The 26,560-nt window shown below is 39.3% G+C and overlaps 1 protein-coding gene and 1 long non-coding RNA gene across 4 annotated transcripts; one reads left to right on the top strand and one right to left on the bottom strand.

The window, feature by feature from the left end:
• Positions 1-613: 613 nt before the first annotated feature.
• Positions 614-10,825, bottom strand: LOC130575665 (uncharacterized). 2 transcript variants are annotated; one of them, XR_008965585.1, is made up of 4 exons: positions 9,754-10,825; positions 8,742-8,923; positions 2,544-2,796; positions 618-1,128 (listed from the first exon to the last, which is right to left on the bottom strand). It is a non-coding gene; the product is annotated as an uncharacterized LOC130575665 (long non-coding RNA). The 2 variants fall into 2 exon arrangements; XR_008965584.1 differs by having other exon boundaries at positions 614-1,128; positions 8,742-10,825.
• Positions 10,826-10,832: 7 nt separating this feature from the next.
• Positions 10,833-21,254, top strand: TMEM41B (transmembrane protein 41B). Of its 2 annotated transcripts, none has more exons than XM_057369720.1 (7): positions 10,833-11,154; positions 12,944-13,061; positions 14,045-14,173; positions 15,726-15,819; positions 16,647-16,751; positions 18,587-18,725; positions 19,136-21,254. In XM_057369720.1, exons 1-7 carry the CDS (start codon positions 10,848-10,850, stop codon positions 19,303-19,305), a joined length of 1,062 nt encoding a protein of 353 aa, XP_057225703.1. In that variant the 5' UTR covers positions 10,833-10,847; the 3' UTR covers positions 19,306-21,254. The 2 variants fall into 2 exon arrangements, with proteins under 2 accessions (XP_057225703.1, XP_057225704.1); XM_057369721.1 differs by lacking the exon at positions 10,833-11,154 and adding an exon at positions 11,173-11,321.
• The last annotated feature ends 5,306 nt before the right edge of the window (positions 21,255-26,560 follow it).

The raw sequence follows: 26,560 nt of genomic DNA, 5'->3' as shown, positions 1-26,560 counted from the left end.
CATGGCCCTGAGGGAAAATGCCACTTACACAGCTGCAGAACGGTGGATTGGTGGCACCCTGGAGAGATAAGTAGGAGACAGTTGCTGGTATTTGGCACTAAGATGACACTCACAGTTCATGCTCTTTTCACAATTTTGATTCAGTTGCACAAGCACAGAAGTTACAAAGGCATCAGTGGAATGGGTTATACTATTGTGAAATTAAAACTCGTACTGAGGATCACAGAATTATAATGTGACCTGAGAATAATGCCTGTGATCACAGAGTTCTCGAAGAATATCTCATCATATGCATTATGGGAGTTGGTTTATTTTATTTTTGCAAGGAAACAAGTATGTCCTTTCCTTACTGTTCCTTAAATAGGACCCCAAGCTTATTTTTCATGATTGTTCCTCAAATGGACAGCTATGAATCAAATGTAATGCTGACTTCACATTTTGAGGAAGCACATTTAAAGAAAATTTAAGTATAAGGGGTGTAGTATCTATGATTTAAAGGGGTGTAGTATCTGTGATTTAATAATGTTCAAGCAGATACTGATTCTTAAAACACAAGGTTTCTAATGAAGTTATTACAACCAAAATGCAACAATAAACTGGCATTGTTCAGAAAGAGTTGTGGAAATACTCAAGTTAGGAAAAAAAAAATTAAAATTTCAGAAGAGTAAAAAGGTGTTTTTAAGCTATAACTTTAGTTGGATACCTAAATATGTGTGCAGTTGTATAACTAAATATTTGTGCAGATGAGGTTTATACAATCTGTATGTACCTTTATAAAACTATAATATTTCACTCTATTTAATAAGACTGAGAGTTCAAGTTAGTCCCTTTTAGAACTATTTTAGTCTTTATAATCCTATCCTGTTTCGATTTAGATTGATTAAATAACAATGAGTACAATAGAACAGGATTAGGGTTTTATTAGATTAAAAATTCTCGCAGAAAAAATTGTCACCACTTAGGGAGAGCTTTACCTTTGCAAGGAACTCCATACACACAGTAAGAATTTCAGTGATATGGTAACACAGCATTCAGTCTGTGAGCTCATTCCAGTCCACACAACTCCAGGCAGTTCCCTCCAGGACACACCTGTGTTTGAGAAGTGTGCCACCATGGCTCTTCAGAAGCCTGTGAAGCATTTCAGATCAGTAAATATGATGACCACAGTCTAGTGATGACCATAGTCTTATTTGTACATTTGGGATTTATTACAGWTTTGTTATAAAAAGGAAAATACATTTTGGTTTTGCTGGCATGGTACATTATTCCTTTTCTTAGTTTCCCATCTTTTSTCATCTGCCTTTCCCTCTGTCCTTTCTAAACTTGAGGAGACAAAGCAAAGTACTCGGATGGTAAAGTTACTACATTTTGGCATAATACAGGGGAAGCAGGTATATAGAAAAGAAATTTTTTATGCAGGAAAAATGTAAAATCACTTTGGTTGCTTTACAGAATATACAGATGAGGTAATCACAACTGTGGAAGCAGAAKAGGGCAGGTGAAGAATTGAAACTACAGAGCCAAGTGCGTTTCTTGGATCTGGCTGCAAAGAGAGACCTCCTGTTGTTGGGTAAATTCTCTGCTCAAGAGGAAGCTTAATAAAGGCAGGCATCAAAGAAAGACTCAGGGGCACACAAGGAAGTGCTCACAGATGACTGGAAGGAAAACTGAGATGAGATAAAGAGTTTGTGAGCAGCAAATAGACTGGCAAGTTTACTTACAAGTATTAAAAGAAACATGCTTTTCTCTTTGATTCCTGATTCACTAAGTGATCACAACTTTTTATACATACTTTTAAAATAAATAACATTTCATAGAATTACCTTTTTTATGAAATTACTTTGCTATTAGAAATGGTTTTATGAATCATAAATCTTAGATAGCTGCTTATGTTAAAAGAGTCAAAGCCCCTAAAATTAAAGTTGAAAAAGATGGAGATATCCTAGATAAAGCAAAGATAAATAACAGAATTTGAGTGTATTAAAAACACTTTTCTTGTAAGACCAAATTACCTTAATTTACTTCTTTTACTGTATTTTGGATGTTATCTGATCAGCATTTTTATTGGGAGACTCACAGTTTTTATTCCTTTGAAATTTTTACAGTTCCATATTGCTGTATGAATGGGATTAATATGTTTTCTATTTGCTTATACCATTTTAAATACTAAATAGTATTTTCTAATTTAACAAAAGCAGTTATAATGCTGTGAAGTGTAAACATAGGACTTACTCTGACCCATATGTAAATTGCCAAAGAAATACAGATACGAAAACAAGCAATGAAATTGATTTTACTCCACTTTAGCTGTGCATGCATGTCTGTGTTTCCTGGTGACTGTGGGTGCACCACTAATTGTTTATGTAGAGCAATAGGTGGAACAACAGGAGTAGCTGCTCACAAATTCACACTCCTGTTGCTTCCACACTCTTGGTAGCCAACAGCTAGATTAAAATTCCAGTATCTGCAACGGCAAGGCAAGGCAGGAAACATGAGAAACATATTGTCAGTGCCCATGTCTTTATCTGAACAAGACTATGTACCTTTTCCAGGTGTTTTGTGAAGTAACGAGGTGAAAAATATTTGCCCCTCATTTCACCTTTGGAAGGCACATGAATGATGCATGCAGGTCAGCTTCATATTCTCAGGACAGCAAGGAGCTGTGTCAGCTTCCTCTGGGCACTCCTCATAATCCTTGGCTCCTGCTTGCCAGCATTATGCTGTTCCACTCCTGGCCTTTTCTGAGCAGAAAGGATTCCTTACTTTGGAATGTGAAATGTATTTCCATTCATGTTTCTGCCAAGTTGACAAGATAAAATAATTAATTGCTACAGCTAAATCAAGGTTAATGTTTATTAAAGCATTTGGATAATACTGTATTGCCAGTAGAGTAAGTAACTCCACACAAAATAGCAAAAATGTTGGTTCAGCTACAAAAATCAGGATTTCTACAGAATAATGGCACACCAGCTTCTGGTAGTTCTTATAAAACCACTTATCAGTCTTCCTGTAGATTCCTTTTATTTTCTCTTGTGCTAGTCTTATTCAGAAATTATTACACCATATTAATTAATAATGTCTTACACAAGCACCTGACACTTTTCTGCAGTCACTGGTTTTAGCCAATTTTGTTGCAGGGAACAGGCCAAAAAGTTGATCCTGTGGTCTGTCCATAGGCAAAAGGGAACTAGTATTACATGCAGTAGAAAACATGCAATTTCCTTATAGATATTTGTAGAAGTGGATTTCTGCATTCAGCCAAGGTATCTGACAGGAAACTTGTCTAGGACCAAAAGCATAATGTTCAAAATTGAAATGAAGAACTTTCCTTCACGTAACTGCCTAAGGTGAAAAGAGTCTATTCTTATCAGACCACCCCCATTTAATCTCTAATCCTGATTAACAACTGACTTTGTGATGCTCATTTATTATGATAGTAAGTGCTATTAGCCATATCAAAGCTTTTCAATTAATTCAGTGATTTCCCATAGGAATACACATTCAGCAAATAATTTCTCAGCATGTTGGCAGCTTCTCTGAAATGGTTCAATTAAATCACATTTTGACCCTTCTGATTTTGCTCTGATTTTTTATTATTTTTCATTGCAGGCTACTGGTTTAATAGTCACCTGAATATATTTCTTAAAAACTAACTATGGGTGTGGTTATATATAGCAAGGGTGAAAGGTTTGTTCCTTGTGAACTTGTTATTTGCCTGCTCTTTATGGTTGTTTTCTGCAAGAACTTAGACCTTAGAGGCCAGATCAGGAAAAACACTGAGCACTCTCACTGCAGACATTTAATGTCTCACAGAAAAAGCAGTCTAGGAGAAAATACAGCATGACATTTACATGTATTCTGATTAGATCATGCATTCTTAAATTGTGAATTGTGAAATACATCATAACAGGAAAAAGCTTTTTCTCTTCTGGTCTCAAATGCAATTCATGCAATTYATTCGAAGGTTGCAGGGAGCTCTTACAATATGGGAAATATTTGGAAGTTCTGAAGTTTTACTCTGGAAGTTTTGCTTTTTTTTAAAGTAATACAGAGTTTTCTTACTTTTCATTTTTCCCCATTCTGCTTTCTTCTCTAACCTGTTTCACAGTCCCCTGAACATATTTCTCCATCTTCCTTTCCCCATCAGAATTTTTCCACATTTTCTTCCTGAACCAAATGTCTGATTACTATGTAAATTTTTTCCCAAATCTTTGCCTGATCTGCACTTTCAAAGATCCTAATTTTTTCCTCTTCTGCTCCTTTAAGATAGAAGAAATTTTCAATCAAATGAAATGATCCTCCTTGGCAATGAAAGCAACTTTCTCTGTAAGCACAAGCAGTGAATGGCTTGGACGATCCAGTTGCTATGGTTTTGGGTACATTGATGATAAGAGATTCAGAATCAACAGTAAAATCAGCAGAACTTCAAACTGTTAATTTTGAAAGAAGGTTGATTAAACCAATGGCCCCTGTCACTGATGGCACTACCCAGTAAGTGTGTAAGGTCTTGTGTCTCATGAAGCAGGCTGCTCCTGCTATCAGACCAGAATGTGTTCCCCTAGTTCGATGACGTAACGTTATTTACCATGTTACCTAGGTAAGAGAGAAATATATTCCTGGAAGAGAAAACCCCAGGAACACAATGTCTGTCACATGACCCAGGGCTACATTGAGATATTCTGAGCTGGAATTTCAGAGAAGCTGAGGTCAGAAGTCAGATATTTTATGTTTCTAAAAAGCTTTGTCTTTATCGTTTCTCCTTTGCTGGGCCTGGCTACCATAACATTCCTTAAGGGCATTCTGTTATTTAGGTAATTAATAAAACTGAAGCAAGTGTTAATTTTATTGTTCTGTTCCTTAAAACTGCGTGCCTTTACTGGTGATCTGTACCTCCTTTTCCAAGCCAAATGCATCCACTCTACGCCAAAGAATGGTTGCAATTGCACTCAGAGCAGGACATGGTCATGGGTAATTAGACACTAGACTCTGCAATACCTTCAGGCAATTGGCTGCTTGACATTTCAGCTGAAAACCCAGTTCAGGTAGCTAAGTGGAATGTTGTGGAAAGACCACATTCCAAGGCCTGTCGAATAAATGAAGAATCTGAACTGTTCAGATCTCACCTTTTCATTTTTAACCTTTCACAGTGTTTAGTCTCTGCTTTGCATCTTTTCAACTAGTTCTTTTCAACTATTCTTTTATAAACACATTTTTCGCATCGACCTTCTTTCTTAACATTAGGAGACAGAGGTAGGACCTCAAATCAGAGCAAATCAAAATAAAAGGAAACTTTCTTGATGAGAGTGCAATCTGCTTAACCTGCCTACAGCCAACAAACAAAACGCAGATATAAAATGTCAGTAGCTAGTTAAAATCACCAGACGCCTTGTGTACTTTTTAAGAACCTGGCAGCAAGAGGAGATCATTCCAGTCTTGATGAGTTYCAGCAGGTGATTCCACTTGGGCCTTTTTGAGGATAGTAGAAAAAGCAGCCTAATAAAAATATTGATTGCACTCTGCAGCATTAATTTCTGTCATTATTTCAGCAGATTAGACACTGTCAAAGCTACACACCCCACTGTGTGTTCAACACTGGGAGGTGGCCTGAAGCTGGTTCTCCACACCAACAACCTTTGGTTTAACTGAGCTGAAACATCAATTCCAGATTTGTAGAGGCAGAATCTGTAACAGTATCTAAAGAGAAATTAAAATGTGTCTGAGACCTGAGGTTCCTTGTACTGTGATTAGAACTCCCTCTGTTATCAGTATTTTTAATAAGAGGCTTGACTTTCAGAAGAAGTGCTTTCCAAGAGTGGGAAAAAAATAGTCTCAGAAGTACGGCCTCCAAAGGTTGGAACTACTTTTAAGGAACCTGATGGAGCTTTCATATCCTTCAGTTGGGGTGGCATAAGTTTTTTACAGTGTATGTTTCACTCCTAACTTGCAGGAAGACAAAATAACCTTTAATTCCTCTTTTTATTGCATTCAAATAGAGGATATGAGCAGACTAACCAGAAAAGTTTCTTTCCCCATTTGGTGCACACCACTGACACATGCAATAGGAAGAAAAAAAAAAAAAAAGGCTGGCTATTAAAGGGGATTTATTAACTATTAATTAGGAACGAGAGGTTCATCAGAATTGAGAATCTATCTCTTATTTTTACCATTTGCAATAGAAACTTCATAGCTATTGATTTCTCTGTGTTTCTAAGTAATTAAGCATTAATTAAAATAGGTACACACTAGTAAAAATCTGCACTTTGTACATTTGTACATAAATCTGTGTAAAGTGTATTGTCTGTACACGTGTGCGGGATGTACCCAAAATATACAACTGTACATAAAATGGATAATAGGAGTTCAGAAACATACCTGCTATAAAAAAATAACGGGAGAGAAACAAATCTGAATACTTATTATCCCTGAGTTCAGATTCAACTCATTTTAATGCTTACAAGTTCTGCTCTCACTTGCTGTTTAGAAATTTTTCAGCTTCTGTCCTTGAGCACTGACTTTTATAAATAAAAGCGTTCATTAACTCTTCCCTGGGCTCCCAGAAATTTCTAATCCTTCATTCACACAAACAGCTACAAATAGGTGCTTATTTTCATTAATCTCACTTGTTGGTCACATTCTTCTATTAATTTTGATCAGTGAATTCGCATTCCACCCAAAGATGTCTCCTGTGAAGATGGTTACTCCCCAGTTACATCCTCAAACTACATCACCCCAACTAATGAAAGTACAAGCTCAGTAAACACACACAAGCCCCATTCCAAGTACACAGGTTTATCTGGTTTAAATTAGAATTTAGATAGAATGACAATAAATGTTTGAGGTTTAATTTCTTGCTATATTTTTACAAAATTTAAAAGTTAAAACAATGCAGTGTGCTTTTGGTGGTCAGAAGCTAGACAATAAGAGGGGAAGGCAGAGAAAAGGGATCTAAATCTACACTTCTCCTCAAGAAATTATATGTATTATTTACTTGTTGATTAACGTTCCTGGTTTTTAACATTTTCAGCTAGAAGCGCTCAGGAACAGGATCACTTCAGTCTCTCATTCTCCTTCCTCTTGCTGACAATTGGCATGACTCCATCCACAAAGCATCATCAATGTCAGTGACTCAGCCATGTGACATGGGCTTTATCAGTCCATCTGGGAGAGATTTAGATAAGAGGCAAATACAAGTTTTTTTGCTGAGGGAAGACAGCTCTTTCAATCTAACAAAAATAAAACATTTCATTCAGCCACCCACCAAAGGAAGTAACTTCATGGAGCTGACCACTTAGCTGCTGCTCTGGTAGATGTGAGTCTGTTCTGTTACTTCCCAGCAGGTCAGAAAAACATTTTGCTTTTTGGTTACAGATAATTTGAAAGAACTCACACTCTGAGCATAAGGGACATTTTCCAAAAACCATTTCATATTACGCTGATTTAGTCTCTAGCCTCTAAGTGCAGAGAGTGCTGCTCCCACTGGTAAAGTCACTGAGCAAACTCCAACTGGAAACTGGACCACTTCTCTCATTCCTCTGCCGAACAAAGCATTTTTTAGCATGTGTTCCCTATCAGGTGAGGCTTAGAAAGATGCTCCAAAAACATGGCAGGTTTTATGCCATTTCTTAAGTTATACATTATATTTAGGGGATACTTGATACATGATGAGACTAAATCTATTTTCAGCCCACCGTTATTGTTCCCACTGAGCTGTGGATGAAGCTGTTCCCGGCTGAGCTGATCTCCACCATGTGTCCAAAATTTCCTTGATACTGAATTCAAGTTGCTGAAACTCTTTTTCCTCTAAACACTTATGGGATGTGGCCTGTGGCAGTATTTTCCATTCTTTGCCTTCTTTCCAATAAATAAATCTAAGTTAGTCTTCTAAATAGTGTTCCTGAACTATTTTATTTACAGAGTGAGCCCTAAGAAAYATTCCCCAGACTTCCCCATGTCTTTTCTCCACAGTGAATGTGGAGGTTCTGATGGTATTTGTTAGGTGTGGACATCTTTGCAGGGGACTATTCAAATTATCAGTACATATTAAACTTCACTGACAGTTTCAAAGTTTAGTAAAATAGAAAACATATTCGCACCAGCAGTATCCCTGCCCCCAGCAACGAGAACCAAGAACAGCGAAGAACAGTCTAAGGGTCTGCTGATAATCCAGTCTAACAAATATAATTTGTGCAATATATAACAACTGCAAAGTGATCTAGTTAATGAATCCTTAAATTTCCCTCTGGCAGCAATTCAGAGTGCTGGAGTTCTGTAACAGTGATTCAAGTTATCATCTCTATTTCTAATGAGGCTTATACTAACACTGTGAGCTTTCTGCAGAATCAGCATGCTGGGAATCATCTGCAGGCCATGTGCTTTCTACTAAATGGAAGGGGAAACATGGAGCAAATCTGTATTGTTGAAATTGCTTGTTGGGCATTTTACAGTGGTGTCTTGGACAGGCTAACTGCAGGGTATTCAGCAAGAATCAGAAGTTGCTTGACCTGTGTGTCAGTTTACCTGCATTTGGATTACACAGAGGGGCTACACAATATAGAGCAGGTTAATGAGAAATCAGAAATCCCCTGGAGCAGGTTCTACCTGGACTCCTTGTCTCTATGTGGCTAGTGAACAACAACCACACCAAACTGGGATTCATACCCCACTGAACAATCCACCTCACCAAAATGAGAGATAGTCCTTGCAGCATTTAGAATCTACAGCTTTTAAATTGTTGTACTTACTTTATTTATGTCATTCAGTATGCATCCTTCTCCTCGGTTTCAGGACGACTTTGTAAAGATTTCCATGCATAATAATCTGGTTTCCACTTTTGCTTCCAATGTTCTTCAGTTTAGTATCTATTTGATGCTTTGTCAGAAGTTAGTCAGACAAGAAAGAAGTCCCAATGTTTGAATCATTTTACCTGGAGGATCAGAAGCAATATCAAAAAAATATGACAAACATGACATGAATTTACAGTAGGGGAAAATCTGTTTTCTACAGCATCAGCAATTCCCATTTTGCTAGTATGTACAATTTTCTAGTGAAAGGTTGTGAAAAAACAAAGGACTCCCTCATCTGGCATCAATGCCCAGAGCAGCAAGTTCATAGGCCTGACCAGCTTCTCATGGTACTAAATTCCTCAATTATCAATTGCAAATATTAAAAGAGCTAATTATATGATTTAATGAAATAATTTTAAAGAATTTGATTCTAAAAGAAATAAATTCGGAGTAAATTATAGCTTCACAAGGAGTCTGCTCATGAGTTAAAGCTTTATGTGGAATCTGGCCACAATTTATAGTTTGAATTATTTCCTGCCAATGGATTTGGCAGAGGCTGTTCTTGTGTAATAGCATTTTAGACTAGATCCTCAATGAATCATCAACTTCCTGTAGACATTTGCAGTGTAACGCCAGCGAGTTTTGTACACGTAGCAATAAAGACACGCTTTTAAGAGCTCTGCTGTGTGCTGACCCACATCTTCCTCACTGCTTTGGAAATATCTGTGATCTCGGGAAACACAATCTGTAAATGCCACCGCTGTGAAATAAGGATCTGTGGATCCTGTATGAGCAATTTTAAGAGCTGTTTAGTCATGATATAAAGGAGGAGTAATCAGAAAATCGAGGCTGAAGTTAAATCTGAGTGTCCAGCTCTCCCACGAGAGCTTCCTTTGTGGAAGATGCAGAGGAAGGGTTGACATTTATAAGCAGACACAGCTGGAAAAGGGACGAGGGGGTGTCACCGTACCTCCCTCAGCTCAGCCCATTATGCAATATGTGTTGACCGCAGGATTCCAGTGTTCTCCCTGGAGAACTCTCCCTGTAACGCTCTGTGCTGCCCGGGCGCTTGGAAAGTTCAGAGATCTCCTGCTGCCAGAAGACTGCCCGAGGAAAAGGTGCTTCGAGGTCACATTCAGCTTGAACGCCAAGGAATCTGCGAACACTGAGACATGCCCGGCTGGCTTTTCTGCAGGATTTCGAGCCTTCTTACTGACAGAAAGCGATGTGAGGAAAATCCCAAGACTGCTAGAGTTTTCCCTCTTCTCGGGAAATAAGCTTTCTTTTCGAAAGACAGGAACAAACTAACAAAAACTAAATGCCCACCTGGGAGAATCCAACAAAGTTCCCCTTTTCTTGAAAGTCTGGCACTGTTCCAGCGCCACAGCCATAAGCGCCGAGGGGCTCCCGCCTCCCGCTCGCTCCGTGAGGGGAGATCCCGCTCCCTTCACCGGTGTGAAACCATTACCGAGTGAAAATGGCTCGCAGATGGGTTTTATCCCCGCGCTCTGTGGCATGATCGGCACTGGAGTGTGACCAGAGAAGGGAAACGAAGCCAGGGAAAGGTCTGGAGCTCAAGTCCCGTGAGGAACGGCTGAGAGAGCTGGGGGTTTAGCCTCGTGTGACAGGGGAGGTTCAGGTTGGATATCAGAAGGAATTTCTTCACAGAAGAGGTGATTAGACATTGGAACAGACTGCCCAGGCAGGTGGTGCATTCTCCGTCCCTAGAGGTTGTTCACGGAACGACCGGACGTGGCACTCAGTGGACGTGGCCATGGTCTAGTTGACAAGGTGGTGTTCGGTCATAGGTTGGACTCGATGATCTCAGACGTCTTCCCCAAACTAATTGATTCTGTGAATCTGTGATTAACGTGGTTTCTCTGCAGCCGGGCCGGGACACCACCGCCCCATATTTACCCCTAATGAGCGCAACCTCGTTACCGTATATACCCACAAGGGTACGCCCAGCAGGCGGTGTTACCGTATTTACTGCCACTAACCCGCCTTCCCATTTCAAGGACGTGGAGCTCAACACGTGCTCCCGTATACCACAGCAAAGCTGTAATGCCGAGAAAAGCGCATGCGCTRTGCGGCGGGGGCGGTAGCGCGGCCGCGACCCGGTGGGGTGAGGAGAGGAGGAGCAGCCGGTCCCGCCTCTTTCTTCTCCTCCTCCTGCCCGCGGCTCAGGGTGCCGCCCGTCCCGCCTTTTGCTCCCCGCGGCACCCGGTGCCGCCGAGGCCTGTGCCGGCCCTGATTCGCCGGGCCCCGGGTCGTCGCGGAGCCATGGCGCATCGAAGGTCGGCGGAACGCGGGCCTTGCCAGGCGGCGGCGACGGCGGAAAGTGCCAGGCACCAGCGGCAGCTTCTGGAAGGTGCTAGGGGTTCGGGGCGGCGGGAGCGGGGTGACCTCGCCCCCGCATCGGACGGTGCCCGATGCGAGTGTCGGTGCCCGGGGGGAGGTCTGTCGGTTCCTTTCGGCGCCTCGAGCACCGACCCGGTCCCGAACGGGCTCTGGGACGGCCAGGCCGGGCCCCTCACGGTACGTGTGGGATGAGGCGGCTCCCGCGCTGCGGGCGCCGAAATGGGGCACCGACCCCTTTCCCTTCTCCCCTGCACGAGGGAACACGCATGGTTTCATGTCTCTGTGTGCGCGTGTGTTTTTGTTATTCCACTGCCGCACGGCTGAAGTACAGAAAGTGGCGGCAGAAAGCGCAGTGGGCTGTGGGGTTTTTTTTTTTTTTCGCCCTATAACTTGCTTATTTATTTATTTATCATTTATTGTACTTCTTAGAGAAGGTGTCAGAATAACCAGTTTACAGGGCACTGAAACAGATTGCCTAGAGAGGGTGTGGATTCTCCCTGAMGCTCAAGAACCGTGTGGATGCGGTCCTGTTCCACGAGCTCTGGGATGATCCTGCTTGAGCAGGGAGATTGGACCAGATGACCACTGTGGTCACTTCCAGCCTGACCGTTCTGTGATTCTGTGGTTGTAAATGCTTTGTGGATGCTGCCTTTGGCCTCGGCTGACCCAGTACGCACCTGTGGGGTTGCGCTGACCTTAAACCTAAAAGACCTTAAAGCCGATAAAATTACCAGCTCGCCCAGCCGGCTCCGTGGGTTTCGTCATCCTGTCGCTGCATTTCACAGCAKTGAGGTGTCAGCGTGACCCGCTTGAGTGTTGTGTGTTGGCATTGTAGTTGTGCCAGTAGCATCTGCGAGGGAAAACASAGCCTCGGCTCTTCAGATGCCCCTGGGGTTGAAGCTGGGTGAGCCTCAGAGTGCCTGAGACGGGTTTAGTCCATGCTCACATACACACCCCAATGTGTCTGCAGAGAGTACTTGGTATTCATTTTCGTTTTAAATTCTTAATGCGTGTAGCTGCATTTGTGTTAATCAGTGTATTGCATGCATSTGGTCATTTTGATAAAAACCTAAAATACAGAAGAGGCCTAAAATGTTGTGTTTCTTACAGTACTCCCATTGCTTCCACTACACAAGAATTCAAAGGTCAATAAGCACTTACATATACATATCCACATGAGTGTAAAATAAGTATAATTCCCAAGTCTAGGAATATTGGTCTTTATATCCCAGGCTAGTGTGTGTGTGTGCGCGCGCGTGCGTGTGTTTACATGTTTCCTTCTGATGAGTGTGTCTCACCTAACTGGCTGTGTCTGGTAGTCTTTCATTAGAGGGGAAAAAAAAACCCAAATCTCTTAATGAGCAGGTTTCAAAGTTGTGTTGTACATCCTGGAAATTTAACTTGAAGCTAAATTCCTMGTTAATTAGACTGGCAGAAAATTTGTGGTGTAGAGGAAGACCGATAAAGTTATGGTTTGGCCATGGTATGGTTTTGGCCATTTAGCTTAGTTTTTTCTCTTTACAGAAGTGTTTATTAATTGAGGTTTAAATTATCATGGATGATAGAGGTTGACTTCTGTGGGATCCTTGCCAGTATAAAAACTTCAAAGCTGTTTGAAAGTTTTCATGGAATTTGATCAATGTATGTTACTGAAAGCATTGGTGAGAAGAGGATGAAGGTTTACTTTAATATTCCCTTAAAGAATAAGTTTGAAATCTGCTGTCAGTTGTGAGTGATTGGTTATTGATGTTTTGTTTTGGTAGTGCTGGTTTTTTTTCTGACTTCATGTTTAATTTCAGGGAAAGCTCTTGCAGAAGGTGGATCAGCTCGGACATCACTTCTTATTTTAGTGTCCATCTTCTTATCAGCTGCTTTTCTTATGTTCCTGGTATATAAAAATTTCCCACAACTTAGTGAGTAAGTATGTTATGAAAGATTAATTTATCCATTTATTTACTTTTCAGTATCAGATTGTAGAGGAGCCCGCATGGGCGTATGACACATTCTTGATCTGAGGTTTTTGTTGCACAGTTGAGATCCCCTGTTTTGAGGTGTTATCCCCTGGCACATTATCAGTGGTAACTGACCTTTGCCTCAAGTGAGAGCCAGAGTTAAGACTGGGTTCAGTTTAAAGTTCCTTATGCATTGGTAAAACTGGAGTCTCTCACCAAAAGGGGAAATGCCTCTTCCTTCCTAGCTAAGCTTTACCTTCTCCTTTTTTCCTTTTTGTTGCACACGGTACTTGTGTTGGAAAGGTAGGTAGGCTGACAGGTGAAGGCCTGCTTGTCTGACAGCTTTCTTTTCCCTTTTAGTAGTTAATTTTCTGTCTTATTAACTTGCTCAACAAGTTCAGTTTGCAACAGCCCAGTCCCTAAGTCTGATACAGAGGAAGCAAAGGCACTTAAGTGTGCTACCCAGGATTRCACCAGATTAAGATGTGACATGAAATTTTTGCTTTTAGATCTTTATTTGTTTGTGAGGTGAAATTGTGACACTCCTGCTGCACTTCAACTGTTACGACCCCRGCACTGAGGCAGCTGCTGTTGGTTTTGGCTGAAATGTTGGCTACTTTCACTTGCCAATGTTTGGTTTGTGTAACTATTTCTTTTTGATCAGTACTTTGTAAGAAAAAAAAATCCCGGAAAAGAAGCACATTATTATACTGAATAGAAAAGAAAAGGTAACAAATATCTAAAATTGGAGATTTTCTTATATAAACCGCAAAGTAAAAATTAGGTGCTCATCTGGAAACATTATTACAACAATAATCATGGTTTGTTTGCTGAAGCTGTAATTTAGTGATGTAGTGTATCTAATTATCTTTGTATTCAGTAAGTAATTGTACTATGCTGTTTGATTAGATTTCCATCATTCCTCCTTTTTTTTTATTTCCTCTCCAGGGAAGAAAGAGAATGTATAAAGGTTCCTAGAGATATGGATGATGCAAAGGCCTTGGGAAAAGTCTTGTCCAAATACAAGGACACATTTTACGTTCAAGTGTTAGTGGCTTATTTTGCAACATACGTTTTGTATCCTTTTTCTGATACAAAGGGCAATTTTGATGTAGTCATGCTTCTCTGAGAAAATAAATGAAAAATACAAATTGATAAATTCTTGGTCATGGGTGATGTTTGACATACCTAGGAGTGCCTACAAGGAGACACAAATACTTTAAAGTCTTGGAAGTTTAAAAATGTTTCTCTGTCTATTAGGTTTGGTCTCACTTTAGTGTTAKGGTAACATTCTAAAGAAACTGAATTTACAGTTAGAAATCACTCTTCATTCTAAAGGAAAACAGAGACTACTGCACTGCTTTTCCTTGCGGCATTCAAAGTATCACATAAGGTAATTTATAGAATATCTAACTGTATATCAGCATTTTGAGCCATCTTTTATCTCTGCTGTTCCCAAATTCACAAAACCAAATCTGTTTTCTTTTAGAGAGAGATTAATATCTGAAGTACTTTCTAGGGAGGCACAAAGGCTACCTGTGTTCTGTATCTCTTTTTCCTGAATGGCGAATATATTAATTAATCATTAAACACACCCTTAACTGGAACACTTAACTAAAGGTTAAGAGGAGGAAGAGGATTTGTTTCACAGTTTTAAAGCAAGTTTCATAACTCATGAGAGTCAGCTTTGAATGTGCCATTAATAATTACCCTTCAGCTCATTCTTTTCAAGTGTTTCACAAAATGCATTTCATATTTCACAAATTACAGATCTGTGAAGAAAAATGTTAGTTTATATATTAACAAGAAGTAGAATAAATTGGCTCTTTATTGAGCTGCCCTAGCAGCTGATGTGACGACATTTACTGTCTCAGCAGTAGACTGTGATCCATTTCTAGGCACGGTACAGTTACCTCTGAACCTTGACGCTTCCTGAACAGAAGCTGTACTACTGTAATGGGCTCAGGAAGATTACTGGACTTTTTAATATTTAGGTCAATTCAACTCAGGTAAAATAGTGTGCAGGGTTTTTTTGCTTTATAACTTTTCTATCCAAAGTAGGCAATACATCACAGTCCCAAGTAGGCCTTGCGAGCCTTGAGCTCAACAAGCTGTTTACTTGTGCCGCAGAAACCTAATTGTAAACTTCAAAAAAATTTCTGACTGAAGTTAGTAATCAGCTGTTGTAGTTAGTGATTACACCGTGGCTGTTTGTAGGGAAATAGTAGCTGCCTTCATACGTTTCAGTCTTTCATGAAACTTGTGGTTATGGGCTTGGACAGGCCTGTGAAGTTTCCAGAGAGCATATCTGAAATTGCACATCTCTATTCAACAATGTAAAATCAGAAGTATGTTTCCAGGAAGTCACAATAAATCCTCTGTGTCAGTTGTAGTACAGATAGAGAAAAATGCAATCAGCATTTATTACTTAGTGACTTATTGTATGTGTGGTGCCAAATCTACATATTTTTGCTTTGTGCTTGAGCTTCTTGTGCAACTCCACAAAGGTGTTTTGAAGTAAAAATCTTGAGAGGCCCTGCCTTTTTCTAATTCTTATATGTTCCTGCTTATAAAATTAAGAAGTGTAGCTTTTTAAAAATGTGTTTTTCCTTAACTAAGATGCATCCAGCTTGCAAACATTTGCTATTCCTGGGTCTATATTTCTCAGTATCCTGTCAGGGTTTCTTTATCCCTTTCCACTGGCCTTATTTCTTGTTTGTTTGGTAAGTATGGAAAGTAGTTTGTGAGGGCATATATTTCTATCTGTTTGGAATACAACCAAGCATCTGAGCAGTTTCCTGTTGAAACTGATCAGTCTGAATGAAACTGGGATATATTTCGGTTTGTGATGAACGATTAAGTTCTTACTCAGCTCTGCTGCAAGAATGGCATTACCCACAAAATTCACTGTAGCACTGGGTAATGATCCAAAACACTGAACTGTTTCTCTAGATTTTCTTAATAATGAAGACATTCGAATGTGAATCAGCCAGTCTCTTTTACTCTAAATTTGTTTAGCATCTGCCAGAACCCAGTTGTAATTTCACAACACAATTACTGTAGTTTTATTATCACACTGCAAAATACATCTGGTTTTAACTGGCTTAAATATGTGAGAAGCTTAGTTTAAGATTTGAAATGTATGTTATCAACAAGCTTTAAAATGTCACGGGCAAAAGATGTAATCATAATGAGCCTTAGTGTTGACAGAGTAGGGAGGACCCTGTTCAGTTTTCACGTTTGAATTTCTTTAATGGCATTGTGCTCTTTATTTGTGAAGCTTTCACTGCTCAAAGTCTTAAAACTGCAGAAGCACTCAATATTAACTGGTAGGTAATCAATGTTGTCTACTTTGAGTGTTAAGATTTATCTAAATGCCTTGGAAATACACTGTCTTGGGTCAACAGCATTCTTTGGGAGTATGTACATACTGGAGGAGAGCCCTAATGGAGGGCTGCATATAGAAACAGGCTCTAGCCAGGCAGTGTAGCTCATAGGCTGACATTGATTAGAGTTTTTGCTCATTTGTTGTCTATTTGGTTTTTTTCAGTGCTCAGGACTTGGAGCTTCATTTTGCTATATGCTTTCATACCTAGTGGGGCGTCCTGTTGTGTACAGATATTTAACAGAAAAAGCAGTAAAATGGTCAGAACAGGTAAGGTTTCTAGAGATGCTGGAACTTACAATACAAAATGTGTCATGGAATAGCAATGGAAAACTAGGAGGTCTTGTGCTCATGTATCTACTTATAAAGAAGAGATTCTGAAAGCGTTCTTGATTTTGTGATGTTTCCCATGAGAAAGTTGTTCTTACCTAGGAAGTGTTTACAGCTGATCACTCCCCTGGTTTATTTATTGTCAATAGAAAACATCCCCGGTTTCAGGTAATTTCAAGTAATTGGTCTCTAAGCATCGGGACTAATGAAAGCTGGATTTGTGTTCATGTGTCAGAGAAACCTGTAGCTGTACATCTGATTGAAAAACCTTAATTTGAAGATCTTACTGTAGTTGGACCATTTAGAAACTTTCTCTTACAGTATCTGGTAACATTAGTTTCAGCAAAACCTTGTGAGATGAACCTAAAAGTTTTGCAGTACAAAAACATAGTGTGATTTGTACTTGACACTGTTTGTCTTTTTTTGGTACCCTGAAACAATCAAACCATTTTTTATTATTTTTGCAAGTATGAAGCACATGTACATGGTTCAAGATTTTTTTGAATCACATACAAATGCTTTAAACTTGTTCCTCATTAGATAAGATATGGAGCTGTGTCTAGAACAATTGACCTTGTTAGATTATACAGTACTATTTTGACTCTTGACCCAAGTAAATCTTAATATTGCATTATAATTTTGAGGCTATTCTTAGTAGCAAATGGTTACTCTTGCCATTAGTAGAAATGAACATGTGACTTTAAATTACATGTACAGCTCATATCTCACTGTTTCCAGGTTGATTGGGACTGTATCATGCTTATCATGCCTGCATATTGAGGTTAAGCCTTTTTATATTCAGCACTAATTAATATTTTAAATATTTATTCTTCGTTAAGATTTAAAAAACCCACAATGCTCCTGATTTTGGTGTTGCAGTTAAAGCTAAACTGGGCTAAAGCTGAAAACCAGGGTTATGACTGGTGTGAGCTGCCATGTGAGATTTCAGGTGGAATTGCAATCAGACCAGGTTTGTTTTCAACTCTTCGAGGCTTAAGCTCAGTGCTATCAGATCTGCCAGGATAGGTCAGAACTGTGTATGGTTTGCTATCATTGTAGCTTGGCTTGAGATTACACTTGTTGTTTGAAAGGGCTGATGTGCTAAAGACAGGCTGGAAGGAGAAGAGGCTTTGTTGTAGCATATATGTGAGAAGCTGGGCTAGACCTGAGAACGTAATTAAGACTGTGAATGAAGTTGAAGCTGTTGTTGCTCCTGGGTGAATGTCAATGCTGGGCAGTCTAACCTATGGGGGAGTCAGGTTTTGGAACTGTGCTGGGAGCAGCCACCTGATGAAATGAACTTCAGAGCCATGACTGCGGTGAGTTTGCAAGAGGAATATAACTGTGTTTCAAGTTGGATCACAAATTAGGACAGAATGGGTTGAGGAACAGATATCGTTGCTAGTTCCTGCAAAAGTTTTAGGAATGGGATTGCAGGGTGTTGATCAGGGTGCTGTTATGCAGAGTTGCTGTGCTAATGTTAGAATAAGGCCTTCTCCTCTCCCTAATGACTCGTTTACTGCTTGAGTTGGCTGAGTCAGACATGTCAGCACTGCTCTGCCACACACAGCTATTTCCAGACTCATTCCAGTACTATTTACTGGAGTAATTCACTGGGGATTCTTCCCCACATCATGCATTTTTAACTCATTTTTATGTTTGCGACATGTAAAAGATAGAAAAAAAACACCCTTTAAACCTCTGGTAGTAAATGGTTGTGTATTTTCAAGGCAGGGATTTTTAAAGCAAATTTTTGTTTGTTTTTGTTTTGGCAGGTTGAACGACACAGAGAACATCTCATTAATTACATAATATTTCTGAGAATAACCCCTTTCCTTCCAAACTGGTTTATCAATATCACATCTCCTGTAATCAATGTGCCATTGAAAGTGTTTTTCATTGGCACTTTCCTAGGTAAGAATTACAGCTAGTGCGCCACAATTTGGGGTGACCAGAAGTGGTCTTTACTATAGCTTTTTTAATTGGCATATTTTTGCACATACTTTATGATCTGTTAGGAAGCAATCCAATATTTTTCCTTTATGAACTTAAATCAATTTGTAAAGAGACAACTTGGAATCTGCAGTCTGAAGAGCAGAGATTATTTGCTTAGTCTCCTGTATKTGCGTTTGCTTTAAAAATACTACGAATGGCGTAAAACTAATTCTTTTAGTAAGAGTTTTTTGTCTTTGAATTCTGTCTTTACAGCCCTCTTAAAAAGAAAGTACAAGGCAACAAAATCTCAAAATTTTAGTGTTAAAATTTGTAGGACTGTGGTTTTTTTCACCCTAACAAGCTGTTTTTTCATACTTTCCTTGCTCCAGGTGTAGCACCACCTTCTTTTGTAGCCATTAAGGCAGGAACAACGCTGTACCAGCTTACAACAGCAGGGGAAGCTGTTTCCTGGAACTCTGTTTTTGTTCTCATGATTCTAGCCATCCTGTCCATCCTGCCAGCTCTCTTCCAGAAGAAACTGAAACAGAAGTTTGAATAAGGATCAAACTGGACCAGAGTTTCCCATACTTCATCTCAGGATCAGCACTTCTGATATTTGTATATTTGCTTTTCTATTGGATCTTAAACAATTAAAGAGGAGGCTTGTAAGTGGTAAGAATGTCTTTTAATGAACACATGGCCTTAAACTAAAGGAAATGTGTTCAGAAATGTACTGCATATTGTTTTGTAATCAAACCACCAATGTTTTACTTTGGGAGGATGTGTGTGGCTCTCAGGATAATGGAAGGGAGAACATAGATGTAACATTTTGCTCTGGTTACATGCAGAGCAAAAATTGTAATGTAGACATAAACTACAGGTGATGCTTTCTAACACTTGCAGGAAAAAACCCTGGATTATTCAGTCCAACTTTTTAACGTTTGTGTAGGTTTGGACGTGATCTGATCTGAGTGTATTTTTCACTAACAATATTTCCCTTAATTTTTGCCTTGGGGAGTTTCAAAATAATATAAAGGTGCTCACTCAGAAACAAAGGTTCTGTGCAGTACTTTAACTYCAATGTTATTCTCATCCAGGTTGTTTACTTCTATTTATTAGTGCTGTGTTGAATTAAATACTTGAACCTCCATCTGCTTTACTTACTGGATTAACAAAGGCAAAGTGTCAGATTGTTCCCTCTTGGCCCTTGTAAAGTTTTATTCTGAGAGAGGATATAGGAAGGGAGGGAGCAGCTTAGAATTCTTATCTTGGCTAGCTGATGGTTTTTAAGTTCTAATTTTCTTTTTTTTTTTTCAATGTTGATTATTTTGCCAATATTTCACTTGCATAGATTTATCCTGCCATCTTAAGAAAGTGATCGTATGGTTATATAAAACTTGCAGATCTCAAGTGATTTAAAAATGCTTAAGCAGTGTAATATTGCCATTTTTCAAGCAATATGTAAAGAGTATAAAGTCTTTCATTGCAGCTTGATTAGCTGAAAGAAATGTCAGGTACACAAACTGGTGCAGTTCCTATCAAACAGCTGATCCCAAAAAATGTTCAAAGCACCATGGAACAGCAGGCTCTTGTGTTAGTGTATATAAAAATGGGGTTCTGTTGTCTGCTAAGTCTGTGACTGGCAGTGGGCAACCAGCCATGACTCACCTTCAGTAGAAGTCCCTGTATTCTCTCAGTAAGGTACATGGTACCTCCCCTTGTGCTTCCAACTGTGGTAGTTTGTTGCGTCATCAGTGGAACCCCATAAAACAAAGCCCTGAGCAGTAAGGAACTGGGAGCACATTTGAGTTTTATCCTACTGAAAGCAGTGCTGCTCATGTGGCTTAAACTGATGCCCCTTGAGTATCTTGCTGAAAATGGAATCAACACATCAGCATGTGCTCCAGTTCCAGGGTTTATTTGTCTGTGTCCTTGTGTCAACTCATGATCATATCATAGATCTTTGAGATGTAAGAGAACAGCTCATGAATGTGATAATGTGAAAGGTACTGGTACCTTTAAAGGGTTTATTCATTTTTGTAACATAATGTTGACTGCTTCATTTCATYGCAGTATTATATGTAAATATATAGTAAATATTATTGATACACCATTTGTCTTTTATTTAAATTCAGGCTGCACAGTAAATGATATTTTTGACATAAGTATATAAAAGAATTTATATCAGTTCTGTTTGCAAGTTCATTGTAACATCACTCAGCTTCAGCAATTCTTTTGTTATTTAGAATTTACTCTAAAAGTGTACTTTGTCATTTGAAACTGAACAGTGATTACTTTTATTGCTGCTGTTCTAATCTCCAGAGCTCCTCTACCCATGGCATTTATTCCACAGTAAACTTGGATGTGAATTGAGCTATGTAAGCAAGTGTCCCCTGGACTCTACTGAGTGTGAAGCTGCTGTAGATTTACAGCCTACTTTTTTTGCAGAGTTAACTTTTCATGCAGATGAACTCTCAAAATAAATTACTTACTACTTATTTTCCAATAGCTTTTGTCAAAATTTGTCTCAACTGCTGGTCAATAACAGAAGTTCTTGTAAAATCTCTCCAGTGCTGTGGAAAGCCAGTGTTTCGGTGGAACCTTGTCACTAAAGAAGGAACTGAATTATCTTTCAGTCTAATGTGAATTGTGCTATCATGTGACATTTTTACTGAGTTCTGTTTTACTATGGAGGTAGGATTGGCTTTGTTACTGAAAACCTACTGTGTCTCAGCCACAAGTGACTAAAAGCCTTAAGACTTTAAAAAGGTTCAAAATAGTGTTATTTACTTTTTCAAAACCTTAGCTTTTTTTTTTTTTTTTTTTTTTTTTTTTTTTTTTTTTTTTTTTTTTTTTTTTTTTTTTTTTACCCATTCCTTCTGTGTTTATCTTTAGCTGCCAGTAGTCTGAGGAGGTTTCCTATCCCCATGAGGACTTCTGAGGGTTGTGAAGAGCAAGGCAGGCCTTGTGAAAAAAAAAAGCACTGTGCTGTGGAGTACTTTACTAGCCTACTCTTTCCTTCAGGGAATCCAGCAAGTGATCCAAGAGATAGCCATAATATTCTCACAGAAAAATAGTGGCTACCATGAAATGAACTTAGACATCAGAAAGATGTAGCTTTGTTTTTTAATTGCAAAGGATTTTGAGCTGTTAGGTAAACTGTTAATCTGGGATTTTTTTTTTTGTGATACCTGCATGACATCATTACTAAGTGTCTCTTGCCACTTGATAATAAAGCTGTTATATAAAATACAAAACACTGTCTTTTTTGAGTATAATGAAGGATGCTGAACTTCCCACTAAGCCTAATATTTTATTAATCTGTTTAAAAGAGGTGAGTTCTTCCTGAATGGTATTTTGAATAATTGATTAAAAATGAAACTGAGTTGAGGATATCTGTAGATGGGATTCTGTTTCTACTTTTATTTCAAAATAAGTAGGTAAACTTGACTTCCTTTTATCTCTGAAATTAATTTTTCATGTACAGCAGTAATTTTCTGGTTTGCACTGGAAGGCAACTGGGCCTAAATATTTTCATAAAGTGCCTCTTTTTATTCCCCATTAATCCCTTGTAGAGGGCCTTTGTGCCAAAGTTATTTCAGCTTTATTCACCTTCCCTTAATATTCTGTCAAGTCCAGTTTATTAAATGCTTTTTTGCCTAGTATAGAAAACTTGCTGAAAGGGTAAGACAGAAGAAAAAGTTAAATATGAGAAGCTTCTGTTAGTGAACAATGCTGTTATGCAAAGTCAAAACATGTTTTTTGATTTTAGGCAGCTGAAGATTTTTGTTGCTTCTGAGAATTTTCATCATGTGTAGTTTCCTTCTGTTATAGTGTGGGGTTTGGGAACCCTATAGTTTAGTATGGCAGTATTAAGATGGAAATGAAAAAACATTTTGATGGGAAAGCAGGATCCAAAGTGCGTCTTTCAAAGTTCCCATCAAAGAGAAGTGAATACTCCAACTATTTTTATGACCAATTGATGTCTTGCAATGACAGACATTTATAACTCACAGCTGGTGGCTTTATAGCTCCAGGTCACCCAAACTGGAAGAAGTTACAGCCTTTTAGTACTGGCAATTAATATAAATAATGGCATAATATGTTTACTAACATACTGTAACTCCCAGTTCTTAAAAATACTCCACCTAGTGTGATAATTCCAGTTTTCTTGTTTTATAGTGCACAAGGACAAATCTGGGTCTGGATTATGAGTGCTAAATCAGTGACTGGTGTATCTGTGAGAAGCCTCGTAAAAGCTCCTTTCTATAGGTAGTCTTCCGAGCAGAGAATTCTGCTGCTGTGCAGCTGTGGGACCTCCATGGTCTCCTCATAGCCTTAGAAGGTTGGTAGGCCCTCAAGAGGGCTGGGAATGCTGCAGTGGGAAATAGTTACAAAATTCTGTCTCAGAAATGAGATCTAATGTTACACTCGTAACTCCTAATTTTTCTTTTGCAACCTAGCCCTGAACAGCTTTATCCAAAACCTGGAATTTGCAATGTTTACTGTGCTTGGAGGATTTCCATGTCATGAAGAAGTATTCTGAGTGCATCACTAAATCATTCTATGTTTGATTATTTGTTCGGTGCTAAACAGATTTCTCATGACTGTGAGAATGATAAAYTCTTAGTCAACCCTGAATTTGTGCAGGATTTGCTTCTCCAGTTGGACCCCATTAAGTCTATGGGGCCTGATGGGATTCATTCAAGAGTACTGAAAGAGCTGGCTGGTGTTATCACGAGACCTCTCTCAATGATTTCTGAATCTTGGGAATCTGGAAGAGGTCCCAGTTTACTGGAAGCTGGCAACAATTATCCCAGTTTTCAAGAAGGATGACCATGCAAACTGGAGGCCTGTCAGTGCCTGATAAAATTATGGAGAAGATTCAGTAAAGCTTTTGATACTGTCTCTCACAATATCTCTCTGGACGAAATGTCCAGCACTTGGCTGGGTAAACGCATCATGTGGTAGGTGAGTAACTGACCCATGGGTTGGCCACAAAGGGTTGTAGTGAATGGGGTGACATCACTAGTGGGTCCTGTCACTAATAGAGTTCCACAGGGCTCCATCCTCAGACCAGTTCTCATCAACATCTTCATTAATGTCCTGGGTGCAGGACTGGATCAAGTTTGCTGATGATGCTAAATTGGGAGGAGCTGTTGATTCCCTCGAGGGCAGAGGCCCTGCAGAGAGACTACAGCAAGGGCTGGGCAATCACGAACTCGACGAAGTTAAATAAAGTGCTGGATTCTGCACCTTGGTATGGAGCAGGATGTATGGACAGAGTGGGGAATGAGATGCTGGAGAGCAGCACTGTTGAAAGGGACCTGGGGATCCTAGCTGTTGGTAAATTGAGTATCGGTCAATAGCATGGGCCCCTGGAGCTGGGGAGAGGAGGGACAATGTTGCATGGGAGTTCAGGAAATGTTCCATGCCCTGAAGTGTCAGTTCTGCTCTGATCTGTGCCTTGATCCGTGAGGATCTGTGTTGGGTGATCTGGTGTGCAGGCTGTATTCCACAAGTCTGTTGTGTGGATGTCACTTACACCAAATTCATGGTCAATGAGCAGTTGCAGCCAGATTCAAGTGTCTGGTTTTTCAGACTGGAGAGGATTGCTTTAAAGAGTCACTGATTGGCTTTTTGTTTTCTTAAACAAGCCAGGGTAAATATATTAACCAGAGTCATTAGAAGACACCTTATATAATCAACACCCTGACAACTGGAGCAGTTTGTGCTTTGAGCTCTGTTACCTTTCAAAGCTTAGCTCATCTTGGCAAAGAGCTGCCCAGAAAAAAAGGAGATACCCTGTTTCAGCCTTCTTCAAGTCTATGAGCAATGTTGAATGGAACTGTAATTTGCTGTTGTGGTTTGTTATTGCTTAGTAAATAAATTCTTCCAATAACCAGGACTGGGACTGCTGGCAAAGTATATCTGAATTAAGTAGCATGAGGGATACTCAAAACATCTTCACAAGTGCTTCACTATTTAAAGACTTCATTCCCTTTGACTTAACTATACAGGTCTTTGCCATAGAAAACAGCAGCTGAATCAACATTGATAGTCTTGCAAAAAACAATCTTTTGGGTTTGAATCTTTTGTTTTGAACCTCTTAAATCACTTCCTATTTACTAACATGTCTTTATGATTCTCTGGCTAAAGAATCCTAGTTTCCACAGAATTCACAATTCCAGATTTTCTCAAAATCATAAAGAATACTTTTAAGAATTCATAATGTAGTCTAGAGTGTCGTTGTTTTACTCAAGGACATCTAAGCCATTTGCAGTTTCCCAACAGAATTGCCAAATTTTGGCAGTATGGGTGTTTCCTGTGATGGGAACATTAGTCAAGAAGACGGACTGATTAAATCTACTGGCCTTTGAGTTTGATGTCACCGATGTTCTTTGTGGTCACTAGGCAACAGTATTTCAGAAATTAAATAACTGGGAGGAAAAATATACTATGGAAAAGAGATGGTGATGGACAAAACGGGAGGGGAAAGCTCTAACTGTTCGAGTACATTGCTGGATGCATAGATTTAAGAGGGAGTAGGCTGTAAGTTGGCTGGGAATGCAGAGAATTTATCTGACAAAGTATGAATGAGCTTTTCTCAGCAAAAATTTGGGTTAACATTTTGTTGGTTCCACCCATACTGTTCCTTTCTTGGAGGAATTAAAAAAAAAATCTGAGTTTCTTAGTCTGACACTCTTCTTTTAAAAAAAATATTCCTTGTCTCTTACTCCTTAMCAGTCGCATAGCATAGCAAGGCATGTGTGCATTTAAATATTGCTGCTCAACAGCATTGCTGGTAAACCTCTGTTTACTTACTGGCCCATCAAACTGTATTTACTGAATATTGACAAAATTCATGGTTATTTCTGGAACAGTTAGGGTGCAAGAACAATGTTTATTTCCCCATTTTCCTCTTTATTTGACAAAAAGCCCCTGCCAATACCTGTGCTGTTTCCCTCTAGACTTTCTTACAAGTGTCAGAAGAGACCTTCAGGCTATGGCTTTTGTCATAAGGGTTAAACTGCAGTTCAGGCTTACTCAAAAGAGGTTCACCACGTACTGAATACATTGTCCTTTGCCACACTGAAAACAGATTGAGAAGACAAATGTGAAAAAAATGGCTAGAGAACACAGCAGAGTAAGAGCAACCAGATTTAGCTATTTCTGTTCTCTGTTGTGTCTTCCACACACCACCAGGCAGCCTCAACACAATCTAACTGTGCTTTTTATAGAGTAAGCTCAAGCCTTTCACTCTAATATTGCTCCTACCTACCCTGACATCTTTATTGAAATCTTTGCCTCAAGTTAAATAGTGCTTTAGAACTGACCACTCAGTCAAATCTAAGCAACACTTTAATTAATTGATAACCCATTCTGCAGCCCATAGAGGCTTAATCAAGTGAACACTGATAGCACTAGTGCTATCCAAACAGTTTTTCCTGGCTCTCAGAAGGATGTCCAGCTGCCCACAACTTGATCACAGTGGCCTAAAAGTTTAGTTGTTGTGCTGCAAAAGGCTGTAGACCATTGGCAGCGAAGTCTTACATGTACTGCTGTTTGCAGGCCCTGAAGAGAACTTGGTCTGTCTTGGCAATGGGAACTCTTATTTAAGTGAGGTTTCCTATGCTTGCTAGCGTGTTAAATTACATTGGTGTCTGATCAATTCAGCATTATGGATGCAATCTTATGGTTAGTCCTAGTTAATAAACATCAAAGACTGAAAAGTTTTAATTTCTCCTATTATAAGCCCTACAAGGTAGGGGAAAATTCTGATGTAAATGCCACAGATGGAGAACTAAGAGAGG

This window comes from Malurus melanocephalus, unplaced genomic scaffold, assembly GCF_030028575.1.
Source record: "Malurus melanocephalus ecotype Western Australia unplaced genomic scaffold, MMel_1.1 scaffold_114, whole genome shotgun sequence".
Classification (NCBI taxonomy): domain Eukaryota; kingdom Metazoa; phylum Chordata; class Aves; order Passeriformes; family Maluridae; genus Malurus; species Malurus melanocephalus.
This window is presented reverse-complemented; position numbering and strand designations above follow the sequence as displayed.